Consider the following 14,777-nt stretch of genomic DNA (forward strand, 5'->3'; position numbering starts at 1 on the left):
ATAGCTAATAATAACAATATAAAATTGCAATTTAAATGCTATTAGCAGGCATACTATTAGTGGGAAATGAGAACCTTTCTGAGCTCTCATTTCTGAATATTAAGGTAAGCCTCTAAGCATATATTAAATAATGCAGGACCAAAAATACAAGTGGAAGAGCTGAGTGCAGAATCCCAACTGATCACTAGAAAACTGCAGAATTGCTGATATACTGAATCCTTCTCCCATTTATACCACGGCGCAGCCTAGAAAAGCCAGGAAAGAACCCACTGGAGATGGGCAATAAGCAAAAAACAGCTCCAAAAACCTTCAAAGGCAACAGGTGAAAACACAACGCAAAAAAAACACAGACAAAATAAGAGCAGGGAAATTTAAATCCAGGCCCTGTAATTCATCACATACATTTGCACCACTTACCATGTAATTAGGGGCAAGTTATAAACACTGGGCTGGGGTGTTTCACTTGCCTTTGGACAGGTTCTCCTGCTCCCAACAAAAGCACTCTGTGTTCAGAAACTTGGCACCCAAGTGCAGGGCACCAACCTACAATTTTTTTTAAACCAACAAAGCCTTCAGTTCTGGGAAACTGATTTTCATTGGCCACCCTTCCACTGCTTCTCACTTGACAAAAAAAAAGTCAGATGTCAGAATATTCCAAATTCCCTAAGGTGACAAGAGGCATTTGGAGAGAATCTGTGAAAAGGTTTAGAAATCTGGCTTCATAAACTACTGAGCATTTCCAGCTCCCTTTAGAACTGATTTAAAAGGAATATCCCACTGCTGATGAATGCAAGTTGCCATTTATTTGGAGCACAGCTTCTCCCCCCAAAAGGCTTTATGTGAAATTTTATTACCACCTCCAAAACAGAAATCCTTTTAGAAGAAGCATCCAACATTGTTTTGGAGCTGTGCACTTATCAGCAATCCAAGGAAGCGATCCCACAAGACTTCATTCATAGAAGCAGCTATTCAGTGAATGTCAAATGCTGCAGCTGCATTGCTGCAAAGCTGGGGGGGTTTAAATCCAAGGAGCTGAAAGCCTCAGTTGTTAGGTCTGAGCTTTCCAAAGCGCAGTGTAATTATTTTTCCAACTTATCAGGACTATTCCCTAAATGCAGTGACTGTTGTGTCTCTGCATATAAAAGACATACCCAGTGTCTAATGGATAAATGTGTTAAGAACTGGTGTTTTCTGCATCATTTAAAAAAGTCACTCAAGAACACACATTTTTAACCTCAGTTTCAGGAGACACCATCACTGAAAAATTCAGGTATTTAATCAAATTTAATACAACTGTCAATGGAATTGATACTTGCCAAGGTAAACTCATATCTGGAGGCAGAATGGGAGCACCAATAACTTATGGCAATAATGTCAGTGAGTGGGCTTAATTCAGCACAAATTCCACGTGGTGTAGGAAGGGTTTTAGGCTGAGAAGACAGGCAGAAAATCCAGTACTAAAAACCCATCCATCACAGGCACAGGAATCATCTTTTCCCCACTGACAGTGAAGCCTGGCCCCAGAACAAGTTTGCTCTGTGTATTTTGGGGGTGATGCAGCACTGGGGACTGAAAGGATGTTTAACATGACATCCTACAAACTGCACTTGGAAGCAGCCTGGTGACAGCTTGTGTTCTCACATTCCACGTCAGGCATATCTCCAGTTGGATTGATGGCATACTGAGCTCTGCAAGCTCACTCCCTTGGATTTTATTCTACCTTTAATCTATTTTAAAATAAATTAATGTATTTTTAATCTGTTGTACTTGGACTTAAGCTCCAAGAGCCTTTACTGTAAATTAAACAGGCAGCTGCCCCTTATTAGATGCTTTCTAATTTTGGACTGGGGGAGAAAAAGCAATCCTCCCTCTTTTCTCACAAACAAATCAAAATTCATTCCACTCCCTATCACAAGCATGAGGCCAAATCCGCTTTTATTTCAGATGAATGGGAAGCTGCTCTTACTGAAGAATGTGAATTTAAATTTATTTTGGATCGAGTAAGCCAGAACATTTCCTCTCCCTCTAATTGACCTGATTTTACCTTTCACTCAAATTTCACACTGACTTCTCAGAAAACCACATGGAGTTTGACTTTATAACAATTGGGAAAAAAATGTTAAAAATGTTTTCTGTACTTGAGAACTTCCTCAAGTCAAAATACATGAAAATACAGAATGGGCCTAAGTTCTGTATAGATCAAAGTGATTCAGAACTTCAACACATTTCATGGTAAGCAACTTATGGAAAAGATAAATCAACAAAGCACACACCATGGTAATTTGCTGATTAACAAATTATCCCAACAGAACAATGCCCAGCCATCAAAATTATTCCAGAACCTACCTGTGCATATTCTTTCTCAATCGCAGCTCTTTTCTGACTGAATGCTCTGAAAGAAAAGCAAAGAAATTCAGTTAGAACATCAAGCAAAACACTCCAAATTCAATAATTTAGTCAAAATCCATTAACACAGAGAGCAAAACTCTACAAATTCAATAATTTACTTTAAAAGGAGCTTCTGCTGCACAGTCTGCAGAGTGAAACAGCAACAAAAAAGGGAAATGGTTTGACAAGTGCACATCAGTAGCCCAGCAACGATTGTGTGTGGACTTTACATGTGTGGTGGCTGAATTTCCAAGTTTTATTGGGCAAACTGTTCCCAGGACTACTCAGTTCCCAGACATAAATAGCATTTTCTTCATGAGAAGCTCGTCAGTTTTCCAGTGGTACAGCCAAGGGAAAATTTGGGAGCACAGAACAGGATTTGACTTTATGTATCTAGACAGACTTACTTAATTTTCTTCAGACTTATTTTGATCAGAGTTATTTTCTTTAAGCTATAGCACAAACTACTCAGCTTAAGGCTACACCATAGGCACAAAACAATCTAATTATATTTCAATTAGTTACACAATAACTCTGGTGACACACCAATCAAAAAAATACACCTCAGGAACATCCTCTAATTAAGTTAACTCAATAAAAAGGAGTCTGGACAGGCTCCATTTATTCCTGCCTATTTCATTTCATCCATGAAGAATATCTATCCACATGCTACAGGCTCACCTTCCCGAACAGGATGTAAAATAAAAGTTTAAATGCAGCACAATTGCTTAAAATTCTCCCCAGACCAACGACAGCCCAAAAGATCTGGCCATATTCCAGCTCCAGCAGTTAAACTTCCCAAATCCCCCCTGTGTAACCCAGGTAGATTCCAAGGGCTGTGTGATTCCCATATGAAACACCTTGACAGGAACAAGTGAAGTTGGCTGAGATGCCTGTGAATGAATTTCCTTTGTAAAGCATTCCAAGTATTCCAATTAATATTATAACCCAATTTCTTTTAGCATCTCCTGTTCCAAAACCCAATATCCCAGTAAGTTTAGCAAACACCTAGAAACCACAACATGCCTCTGAAAAGACCCACTTTTCTATCAGAAGTACAAAGAACTGCACAAATAACTCCAAGGAATAACCAAAATATGTTATCAATATTGAAGAGGTAGAAGAAAACAAGTGCCAGTCTTTGGAACATAAATCTGGGAATACTTAGGTAAACAATGCTATTTTCCAATTCTCAGCTAACTGCATTTCAAAACATAGAATCAGGGCTGAGTAACACCAAACCTGGGTATGAAGTTGTGTATTTCACCTGAGCTTTTCCCCCACCCCATTCAAACCAAATTCCTCTTAAATTAATTCCAAAACAATGACTGTGCTAAGCAGGAAGCCCAAGATACCCCCCAAAACTTCTACATTAAAAGTTCTGCACCAGAGAGGAAAAACAAAAACATTCAACCAGCCCTTGTGTAGGATTACCAAATACCATGGGAATCAAACTGATTCCCAAAACCAACTGAAATCTTGGGATCGGATTGACCACAAGCTCTGGCAGGAATGGATTGTACAGCAGCACCTCCTTATGAGAAATATGCCAGTTTTAGATATTGTTCTGTATTTTAAATGGGGAAATAGCTGGCAAGATGCTGTATGCAATATTTAAATTTGTTTTGCTGGATGAAGAAGAAGGTTAAGTGTGGAAAGGCTGCTGGGATCAGCTGTCTGCATTCCTTGGTGCTCCCTGTGGCTTTGGGACTGCGCTTCCCTCCCCTGGACCAGCACAAAGCTGCTTTGAACCTTGGGACAGCTCATACAGCAACCCTTCTATGACAACTATGAATGGATTACAAAACATGATGAAAGGGGAGACTGAAGTCAACACATTTCCCAGGAGAAAATTATTTTGAGCAGGGGAAAAGAGAATTCTGACTAATAAATGCATCATAGTTTCTTAACTTGGGCAGTGTGAAAACTTTGACGTGTGTATCCAGATTTTATGTGCAAAACTGGGATTGTCTCAATCTTATTGTCATTCAGGATGGACTTTCAAATCCATTCATATAAGGAAACATTTGTTTCCATGAACTAATAAAATGTTATCTAACTACTGGTAACTTTTTACAAGATGAGTTAGTGAGTCTGCAAGAAAGCAGGAACATTTTTTCGTGGTTTTTTAAACTAGGGAGCATTAATACTTTTACAGCTTTTTCTTAAAGTAACCATTAACTAAGTGCAGGAAACATCAGAATTGCACCCCCCAAAAAGGCATTTTAGTTTGTGGACAGTAATTCCTAAGTATCTTGTTTATCCTATCAAAATTAATGCAATACATTTATTCCCTTCTCCCCATTTTCACTCAGGTTCTGTGAGACCAGGGAATTTGAAGAGAGCAGGAGAAAGAAAACTTCTCTTCCTGCCATCTCCACTTTGCTAATGACACTTTTTCTAGTGTTGAGCCCTCACTGCAAATTCCCAACCCCAAATTTCAACCACTGCCATGTATTTCCATCACTCATATCCATTAAAGGTAACAGATGCTGTGAAATATTGAGATATCTTTTTATATTCCCATCGTAGAAGAGCATAACAATGTGAATTAAGGAGTCAGGTCAGTGGAGAATCATATTTCATTAAGTTTTCCTACAGGGAAACAGGAGAAACAGATGGGTTTAATTATTTCATGGATGTCCACTTGGGCTGGAAATGTGTAAAGCTCACACCTTCATGAAAAATCAATATAAGAACATTAAAATACACATTAGTGTTTTACAAGACAATGTCCCATCTGCCAATATTGTGAAGTTGTACAAATCTGAAGATCAAAGTCACAGCTTGCACAGTAGAAAGTTAAACCCAGTGACACCCTGAAAACCAGAAAGTGAATTAGTCACTGTATAAAAATTTAATTCCATGCAGAGCTATGCAAAAACGTAAACACACACTTCATGTTCAGGGCTCTTGAATAAAAGAAGAGGCTAAATTTGCACCTGTGAATGTATTTCTATTCAAAGGCTGAGAAATTCAACAACAAACCAGGCAAGGCCTGAATCCCATTTGGAACAAATTCTCATGCAAGATGATGTTAATGATCAAAAACCCAAGGTATTAACTGGAAAATTCATACAGCTCACTTGACACCAGCAATTTGTGTTAGTGGGGTTTTTGGTTGTGAACATTCAGACAATTTGTTTGGAAATTTTAATGAAATTTTAAAATCCTTACAATTAACACAAAGCCTCAGAAAACAGATAAACTAATATCACACCCAAAAGACCCAAAAACATTAGGCTAAAGAAACCCATCTTTTGACTGACCTTGACCTGAAATTAATTCACCCCCTCAAAAATTCCCAAAGTAAATCTCCATAAGAATTGCAGAGCACATTGCAGCTGGGTTAAAACTGACTCAATCCAGCACCACTTGAGAAGATGAATCAGTGAATTTTGAAATACCCAAAAATTTCCAGCTTCCCAGAAAGCAGATCAAGGATAATTCCTGACAGCAAGAACACAGAGCAGTGGAAAAATATGACTTTATAACTTGTGCTTATAATGTACACTGGGAGCACACACACTCAGTGTGCAATCATGTCCAAAGTAATCCTATCCTGATTTTTTTTTTAGTGTACACTCACTCCAAAATTTTCCATTAAAAACATGAAAACAGACAGCTCTCATTATAAAAAAAGAAAATAAAAGGAAAAGGAGAGCAGCTGGTTTTGTCTCAGTGACAAAAACCACTCCATCAGCTTGAATCAACCCCAAATATTGTTGATTTTCTTTGTATTTATTATTTTTTGTCTTCTTTTTAAACCATCCCAGACTTGAAATGGTTTTGAATGATTTTTAGTGGGGCACAGGGAATAAATAAGTATATTTCATTACCGCTGGCAGAATAAAGACGAAATTTAGGAATTACTGTCCACAAATCACTCCTGACCAATCTCTTTAATGGTGAAGACATGCAGTGAAGTGTTTCTGCCCAGGATGGCATTGAAATTCCAACCTGGAGTCCCAGCCTGGCCTGCTGCTCAAGGCTGGAATGCCCCTGAGCTTGGCATTTGCCTTTGCTGACCTTCAGAGGTTCCTGCCAGACCCTGGTCAATGTTCTCCCCGATTTAACTTCTCCTTCAAGTTGCCACAAGCCCCATGCCACCATCCAGGCTGTGACTGGAGTCATGGAGCAGCACTGACCCACCGACCTCTGAGGGACTGCCAGCTGCCAGCTGCACCTGGCACTGCTCCCCACCACTCAGATTTGGGGAGCCCAGCCAATTTTCCACCCAGCTATCAGTCCATGTGTCCCCAGCGTGGCTCTGAAGGTGCTACAGGACTGTGTCAAAGGTCTCCCCAAAACCACCACGTACAGCACAGGCACTGCCAGCTTTCCCAAAAGGCAATCGAGCACCTTTTGCCCTTGGAAGCCCATGCTGGCTGCTCCAAATCACCTCTGTGCCCCTTCAAGGAATGGACAAGAAGCCTCAAAAATTGTTTCCAGGAGGTTTTGCTGTGTAGTTTACCCAGGAATTAAGGTAAAGCTGCTGTTCCCAGATCCTCCTGCCGGCAGTCTTTGAAAATGGGTCCAGTATTTGCCTTTCTGCAGCCATCAGGAAGCTCTCCTGACTGCCATGACCTTTCCAAGGTGACAGGGAACTATCCCACTGCAGCTCTGGAGTCCCAGTAAGCTCCAAGTCCTGCAGCTCCAGTTCCATTGGGCAGCTCACAGTGCTTGGCTGGGATGGAGTTAATTTTCTGCACAGCGGCTGGGATGGGGCTGTGCCTGGGATTTGTGCTGAGAACACAAAGTTCCGGGCACAGATAACTCAGGGATGTTCCCATTATTGCTGAGCAGCGCTTACACAGCTCAAAGCCCTTCCTGCTCCTCACACCACAGAATGGTTTGTGTTGGGAGGGACCTTAGTAATAATCTTGTTCCACCCCCTGCCATGGGCAGAGACACCTTCCACTATCTCAGGTTGTTCCAAGCCCAGTCCAGCCTGGCCTTGGGCACTTCAGGGCTCCAGGGGCAGCCACAGCTGCTCTGGGCACCCTGTTTCCATTAGTGAGTAGGCTGTGAGTGTGGAAGAAATTGGGAGTCAGGACAGCTGACCACAAGTGACCCCAGACTATAGAGCACTGTGCTCAGCAATAAAAGCTGGGGGAAGAAGAAAGAAGAAGGGATGTTCAAAATGATGGCATCTGTCTTGCCAAGTCATAGAATCATTAGTGTTGAAAAAGGGATCATTGAGTCCAAGCTGTGCCAAATCCCCACCTTGTCCCCAGGTCAGAGCACTGAGTGCCACGTCCACCCTTTCCTTGAACACCTCCAAACCTCCCTGGACAGCCCCTTCCACTGTTTACAACTCTTTTCCATGAGGAAACTCCTCCTGATGTCCAACCTGGCCCAGCCTGAGGCCGTTCCCTCTCCTCCTGTCCCTGTTCCCCCCCAGCTGTCCCCTCCTGTCAGGAGCTGTGCAGAGCCACAGGGTCTCCCCTGACCCCCCTTTTCTCCAGCTGAGCCCCTTCCCAGCTCCCTCAGCCTCTCCTGGGGCTCCAGCCCATTCCCCAGACCATGACACTGAATTAAAATATCCTTTGGAATGCCAGCTCCCACTATAAAATCCATAGGGGAGCAACCCTGAAATACATGGGAGGAGGGAATGGGCCAAAATGTTTTGCCATCCCTTGAAGGAAAACAGGTTTTGTGAATTAAACCAAACCTTGTTTGGTTTAATTCAGTATTTTTATGTGGATGTCTCCTCTCAGTTTTCCCCAGCAACATGAAAAATACACCATAATGAATCAGTACCATAAAACCAAATAACTGCTGTTACCTGGTTTTTAATTAAAGGACAGGTGTGTCACTAACAAAAGCACAACTGAATCCCAAATACTCCAGCCAACATAAATTATCGCTGTGGCTCTGTTCAGGGCAGGGGTTGGCAATAAATGCTGAGATAAGATAACACAGCAGCAGCTGCATGGCTAATGAGGGACTCCAGGAACACCCATGCATGCAGGGACACACTGCATTAATATTCCCTGCCCGTGTCCAGCAGACACAAAGACAACATACCTGGAGCAATAATGAATCTACAGAAATTATTCATCACGACAAGACTCTCAAACACTGCATGTAATAAGCTCTTCTTTGTGGCTTTTCTCTTTACTAAACAGAATTACCACTACAGAAATGTTTTAGGAGGTTTGCATAAAATTCTGAGTGGCTGAAGGGTAAATTATTTTTCAGAACACCATAATTTCTGAATTTATCTGTATGTAGGCTGCAGAAAGCATGGCAGTGCAACAACCAGGTTATTAAAATTTGGAACATACTTCACAGAATCCCAGAATGGTTATGGTCAGAGGGGACCTATAGAACATCCCATTCCCCACCCTGCCATGGGCAGGGACACTTCCCACTGTCCCAGGCTGCTCCAAGCCCTGTCCAGCCTGGCCTTGGGCACTGCCAGGGATCCAGGGGCAGCCACAGCTGCTCTGGCACCTGTGCCAGGGCCTCCCCACCCTCACAGGGAAAAACCTCCTCTTAATACCCTTCCTGCCAATATCTAATCTAAACTTACTCTCTTTTTAGTCTAAATCCATTCCCCTTGTCCGCCTTGTCACAAAGTGCTCAAGACTCCAAATTCAGAGGTTTCTGTAGCCTGAGTTTCCCTTTTCCCAGCAAAACTCCTCCAATATTTATCACTGAACACCACGAATGATATTTTTTATTTATACATCAAAAATTTCACCTCAGACAAAGCATGGGAAGTGAAGTTTCACCTTAATTACATCATGTAAAGTAATTAACCCCTTTATTACAATTCTCTGTACATCAGACCACCACAAAATCAGCAGCAAAGTCACCTCACCAGGGAATCCAGGTGCCTCCAATCACTTTCTGTCTAGCGGTATTTTATTTAAATATCCCCAAATTTCAATAAAACCAGTGCTGACTCTAACAGTTGATCTCATGCCTTTGTTCTTACAAAAAGGCAACTGAAGAAATTAGGAAGTTGTAAGCAAGGAGAAAGTCATTTCCATTTTATTTGCACAGAATACTTCAGGTTCCTTTTCAGCCACTCCAAGAAAAAAAGTCACCTGAGGTCACATTACAGCAAATCACAGCCTTTATGGTTGGTTTTAAAAATAACAAACTCTCTTTTGTTGAATGGTTTTATATCATCTGAATGAAACACATGCCTTCCTAGAAAGATGACCCTTTTTTATACATGCTGTCACCTGCCAGGGTTATGTTATTGCTAGAAACAGGCAGTTCAGCTGCATTTTTATCAAGGAGCAAAAGTTCCATGTCAGCTCTGAATAATATCAGTACTGCCACTATTGCCTTTCCTGCTGAAGACTTTGTACCACCTATTAAATAAACTCCACTGTGCTGGGCATTTAACAGCACTGTTCAAACACTGGTTTGCTGCCTTGCTGGATTTTGGGCTGGCTTTATTTGCCTGGTCTCCAATTAAACCTGCTACCTCCCACGTTACATCACATCCATGCCCTTCAGCACAGAGATACACACGTGGAACTCTACCCCCAGCTCTTGTTAATGAACATATTTCTACATCAGAGCATTACCTTGGCTCTTCTTTCCAAATTACATGTTAAGGTTTTCCTTGACATCAGTAAAGGGAAAGATTTCCCTGGAAAAGGTTGAGTGGGGGAAATAAAACTGCTGAGTACTGCAGGCCCTTCCCTAGAGCCCATCACTTGGAAGAGTCTTCATGCTGAAGATGTCTCGCTGCTCCCGTTCCCAGAGCATCCCTCTTTCCACTCCTCATGTCCCTGATCAGGTGGAGGTGTCACTGATACTGTCCTTGAGCAGCCAAGCAAAGCTTTCATGCTCCTCCCTTCCTGCCCACCAACCTTGCATGCTTTCCCTGCTCTGCCATGAAACTCCTGACCTTCCCACACAATGGGATGGGCTGCTCCTTGGCTCTCTGCAAGTCCTGCTTAGGAAAACTAAGCTGAACCCATCACTCCTGGCTGCTTCCCAGGAAACTCTGCCCACCAGCAGCGTAAAGGAGCTAAATTCTGCTCTCATGACAGTGCATCTCTAGGTCCTGAAGGCAATTTGTGGTCACAGAAGCCCAAGCCACCACCAGTCTGGACAGGATTCCCAACACCAGCCTCCCCTCCCACGGCAAGCACGGAAGACGTGGAGCTCTCACACCACAAACATCCCAACGTGGGGTGAACGTGGCCTCCAGGCCAAGATTTTTAACAAGAGCCTTGCTGGGCAGGCCGAGGTCCCACCAGCTGTGAAAGCACACGAGGCAGCAGAACAAACTCAAAACCACCCTGGCGAGGTCACCCACAGCCTCAATGTTTGCCCACAAAGAAGTTCTCTGACCCAGCACGAGAAGCCAGTGACATTTCCTGCATGTGGATCCACTTGAGGTCTGCCTGATCTCAGCAGACGTGTGAAGGGCATCTTTACAACTCGGGAAGCACAAATATTTGTAACATCAGGAAACTCTCTGCTTGCTGAGTCAAGGAATTCAGCTCTCCTTCCTGCAGCTCGCTGGCAGCCCTCACTTTCTGCTTACCTCAGTGCACTGCTCCAGTTCCCTGGCAAGCACAAAAGAAATAAAGAAGTGGCCTTTTTTTAAACTTGACTTTAATGTACATACTCTGTACTGTCTCCTCTTTAGTCTTAAAATAGTTCTTCCAAACAGAGCTTCATACATTGCTGCAGAAAGGGAGTAGCTGGCAGTTCAAACATCCTGTACCACAGCACTTCTCTCCTCTACAAATTTCTTTCCACAACACATATTATGATTTTCTAGCAGTTTTTCCCCAAGCCAACAGCAGCTACAATATCCAGCCCATCCTTTTTATAGCCAAGCACACAGTAATCCCTTGTTGATTCAGCTACTACAGAATATTTTACCACCCTGAGGAGCCCTGCTCCGTCCTGCTGCTACACTGAGGATTTACAGTAACTCACAACTCTACTGGATTCTCCAGCTCTGCCCTGCAATTAGAAGCCTGCTCATCTCACACCTAAAACTAATCAGCTGTGACAGCTTTGCTCCCATTTGTCCTTTGGAATGCTTACCCTTTAAATCTCCACTTATCCTCAACTAAGATAAAAGTACACGGAAGGGAAATTCTCCTGAGTGTAAACAGAGGTATTAAAGCTGAAAACATTTCAACCAATATTTCAATGTATCAGGATAGAGCCAGCTATACAATCAAGGAATCAAAGTTGGGTATAATATCTTTGTGACAAAAGCCTGCCCGTCCTGCCAGCATCCATCCGCCCACAATTGCTTTCACTCCAGTTTTCACACACAATTTTCAGTACCTGGATCATCCTCCTGCCATCCCCTCAAGCAAGTGAAGGCACCACTGCTCAACTCAAAGGAGTAATAACTCTGCCTTCCATGCCCACAGAGAGCAGATAAATGAGCTCCTGCTTTGAAAAACAAAAGCCACAAAGTCTAACTTTGAAGACCTTGACTTCACAAGCTCTCACGCACAGAATAGTTCAGGTGGGAAAAGACCTTGATGGTCATCATGAGCAACCATGAACGACTTCCTGCTCTTACAAAATGTCCCTTCCTAAAAAGCCCATTTGGATTTTCAAGAGAGCACTGCTTACAGGCCTCACAGTAGTTTAAAAGATGCACTTCAAACCTGAAACTTCCCCACACAATGTGTTATAAAGTCACTATTTTTTTTTAGCAGGACATTTAGAGGTCAGTCCCAACTGGCACAGGGCAATTTTAAGCGCTCTTTACAACATAAAGGACTTATTAGAACATACATATCTTGGCAACATTTCTAACTGAAGCATTTTAATGCTCAGTAATATATATTTGATTTAAACAAAAAAATATTAACACATATGCAAAATTCTTGGTGTGAAAGTAACCACAAGCAAATTTGGCCTTCAACAGGAGATAGCTGTGATTTTTATCACCACAAGCTCCCAATTAATAAGAAATTTCTTCTCTATAAATCTATCAAAAACAACAAAGCTGTTTTTCCCCAAATGCATTTGTGAGCTACAAATTTATTCATAATTTTAAATGTTCTAATGCACACAACCTATGACAAACCATGAAACAGCTTCACCTCATGCCTGAACAGTGCCCCTGTAGCAATGCACAGAGAAAAAAAATCCAGACAACATTCACTAGCGAGCAATGTACTCCCCATAAATCACATTACTGTACAGTTTGGGATTAGGATGAGTTGCCACTAGCAACAGAGCCAAAAAAATCAATTCTGTCACTATATATAGAGAATTCTTGCAACCTCAAACGTAGCCAATGTTTTCAGCAATTTGTCTCAGAGAAGTATTAGCAGTCCAGCATGTGATCAGAGGAACATGACACCCAGACACAAAACAATGCTAAAACAATCGTTTTTCCTTTGGTAGAATAAAAAAAGAAAACAAAAAAGAACTGCCAGAAAGCTGCTGGTGAGTGTGAGCATTTCATTCACCCTTTTCAAAATAAAAGCGTGCCCTCTTTATAGCATTAACATTCACAACAAATACAAGGATTGGTTTCAGAGCTTAAGTGTATTTAAAATGAACACTAATGAGTTTTTGTTTTAAAATGGGAAACTAAGCAAACATTAGGGAGAGATACAATTTATACAAATACAACGGTATTTTTCTATAGCTTCCCCAGACCTGATTCATCATATCCAAGGCATTTCCCTTTCAGAAAAGAAAAAACAACAACCTAGGATGTTATAATTCAGACTGTCTACCAGAAGCTTTTAGAAAACAGGAATATGAGGAGTTTCTTTGATCCCCATTTGCTTAACAGCAAGAAGCCAAGGCACATTTCATCATTCGTGCTTCTTATTTCACCCTGGATCTGCAAAAGGTTTTGTAGCAGGCAACAACCACCTTGGAGTTCTTACTTTACTCATCTGTCACATTTTAGGAATCTTGACAGTGCCACCCAGGTTTATCACAAAGACTTCTCTCCTTTCTTTTCCTACAGTCTTAATATGAGCATTTCAATTTTAAATGATGCCCTTCACAAGGTTTCATTGTCACTAACACTGACGTAAGTCAAATTCTGTGTTTTAATGGATTCTACAGGTAATAATAATTACTATAATGGGTTTTTTCCTCAAAGCACAATCACCCTGTTTTAGAAGAGTACAGTACTGTTATTTTTTTAAGTCAGTAAAATGTAACAGTTCACTGAAAACGTGGCACAATTTCTAAAATCCATCTGTACATAAGTGTCAGAATCACAGTATCATTTAGGTTGGAAAAGACCTCTGAGACCCTTGAGCCCAAGTTTTGACTGATCACTACCTTGCCACCACTGAGTGCCATGTCCAGTCATTCCTTGAATACCAATATTCCTTATAAACTTTTTCCCCAAAGGAGAAATTTCAGTCTACTGCCAACCAAAAAAAGATAGGGAAAAGATATCTGAAATGGCTCAAGTCATCCTGTCTTCTTGCCGCTGACAAGAATATTGATCTTGTTTACTACCTGCAGCACCGCTGCCTGCTCCAATCACATATAGCAGCGTAATGCAGTTAAAACCATTGTTCCTGAGCTCCAGCAAAACCAGAACAGGGCTGTTAATAAAGGTTGGTCACAGAATCACAGACTCCCGGCACTGTTTGGGTGGGAAGGGACTTGAAAGATCCATTAGTCCCATGGGCAGGGACACCTCCCACTGTCCCGGGCTGCTCCAAGCCCTGTCCAACCTGGCCTTGGACATTTCCAGGGATGCAGGAGCAGCCACAGCTTCTCTGGGACCCTGTGCCAGGTCCTCCCCACCCTCCCAGGGAAGAACTTGCCCCCAAAACCCAACTACCCCTGCTCTTTAGCAGCCAGAAGTCATGCCCCTTGTCCTGGCATTCCATGCCCTTGTCTCAAGTCCCTCTCCATTCTTCTTATGGGCTCCTTTCAAGTCTTGCAAGGGCCAATTAGGTCACTCCGAAGCTTCTGTTTTCCAGGCTGAACAATCCCAATTCTCCCAGCCTTTCCCATACTGCCAGTTCAGCAGCACAGCTGGGTGCAGAGAAGGCAAAAGGCATTTCAAACATCCACCGAGCTGTGTCAACAAAAGGGCCCAGCCCTCCTCTAGCACAGTATCGAGCTAACCTGCTAAATTTAGAACAAAAAAAAAATCACAACTACGATGGACAAACTCCTCCAGCAGAGAGATCCACTTGCTCCCTGAGAGTAAAGAAGTGTTTGGATGCATGGAGAGATGAGGTCTTGGTTCTTAACTGGACAACATTGCTGTGCTGCACCTCCAGCAGAAGGACCTGGCAGCGAGCAGAGAACATCAAAGCACCCCCACCAACTCAAAGGAACTTCTCAGGGCAGATCAAAGCTCCAGGCACTTCATAAGCCGGGCCCGGGGTGTTCCAAGCACCCCCTGAAGCCGGGAACAAAGAGCAGCGAGGCCGTGCAGCCGCAGT

At 42.5% G+C, this 14,777-nt stretch overlaps 1 protein-coding gene across 2 annotated transcripts in view; it reads right to left on the minus strand.

Moving 5' to 3' along the window:
- The window catches only part of FCHSD2 (FCH and double SH3 domains 2), a 118,110-nt gene that overhangs the window by 91,857 nt on the left and 11,476 nt on the right, over nucleotides 1–14,777 (minus strand). For both annotated transcript variants that reach the window (XM_014310423.2, XM_031063770.1), the window contains exon 2: nucleotides 2,347–2,392. In XM_014310423.2, the coding sequence (XP_014165898.1) occupies nucleotides 2,347–2,392 (46 nt within the window). The remainder of the gene's footprint in view (nucleotides 1–2,346; nucleotides 2,393–14,777) is intronic.

The sequence above is a fragment of the Geospiza fortis genome, unplaced genomic scaffold (assembly GCF_000277835.1).
Source record: "Geospiza fortis unplaced genomic scaffold, GeoFor_1.0 scaffold659, whole genome shotgun sequence".
In the NCBI taxonomy this organism is placed as follows: domain Eukaryota; kingdom Metazoa; phylum Chordata; class Aves; order Passeriformes; family Thraupidae; genus Geospiza; species Geospiza fortis.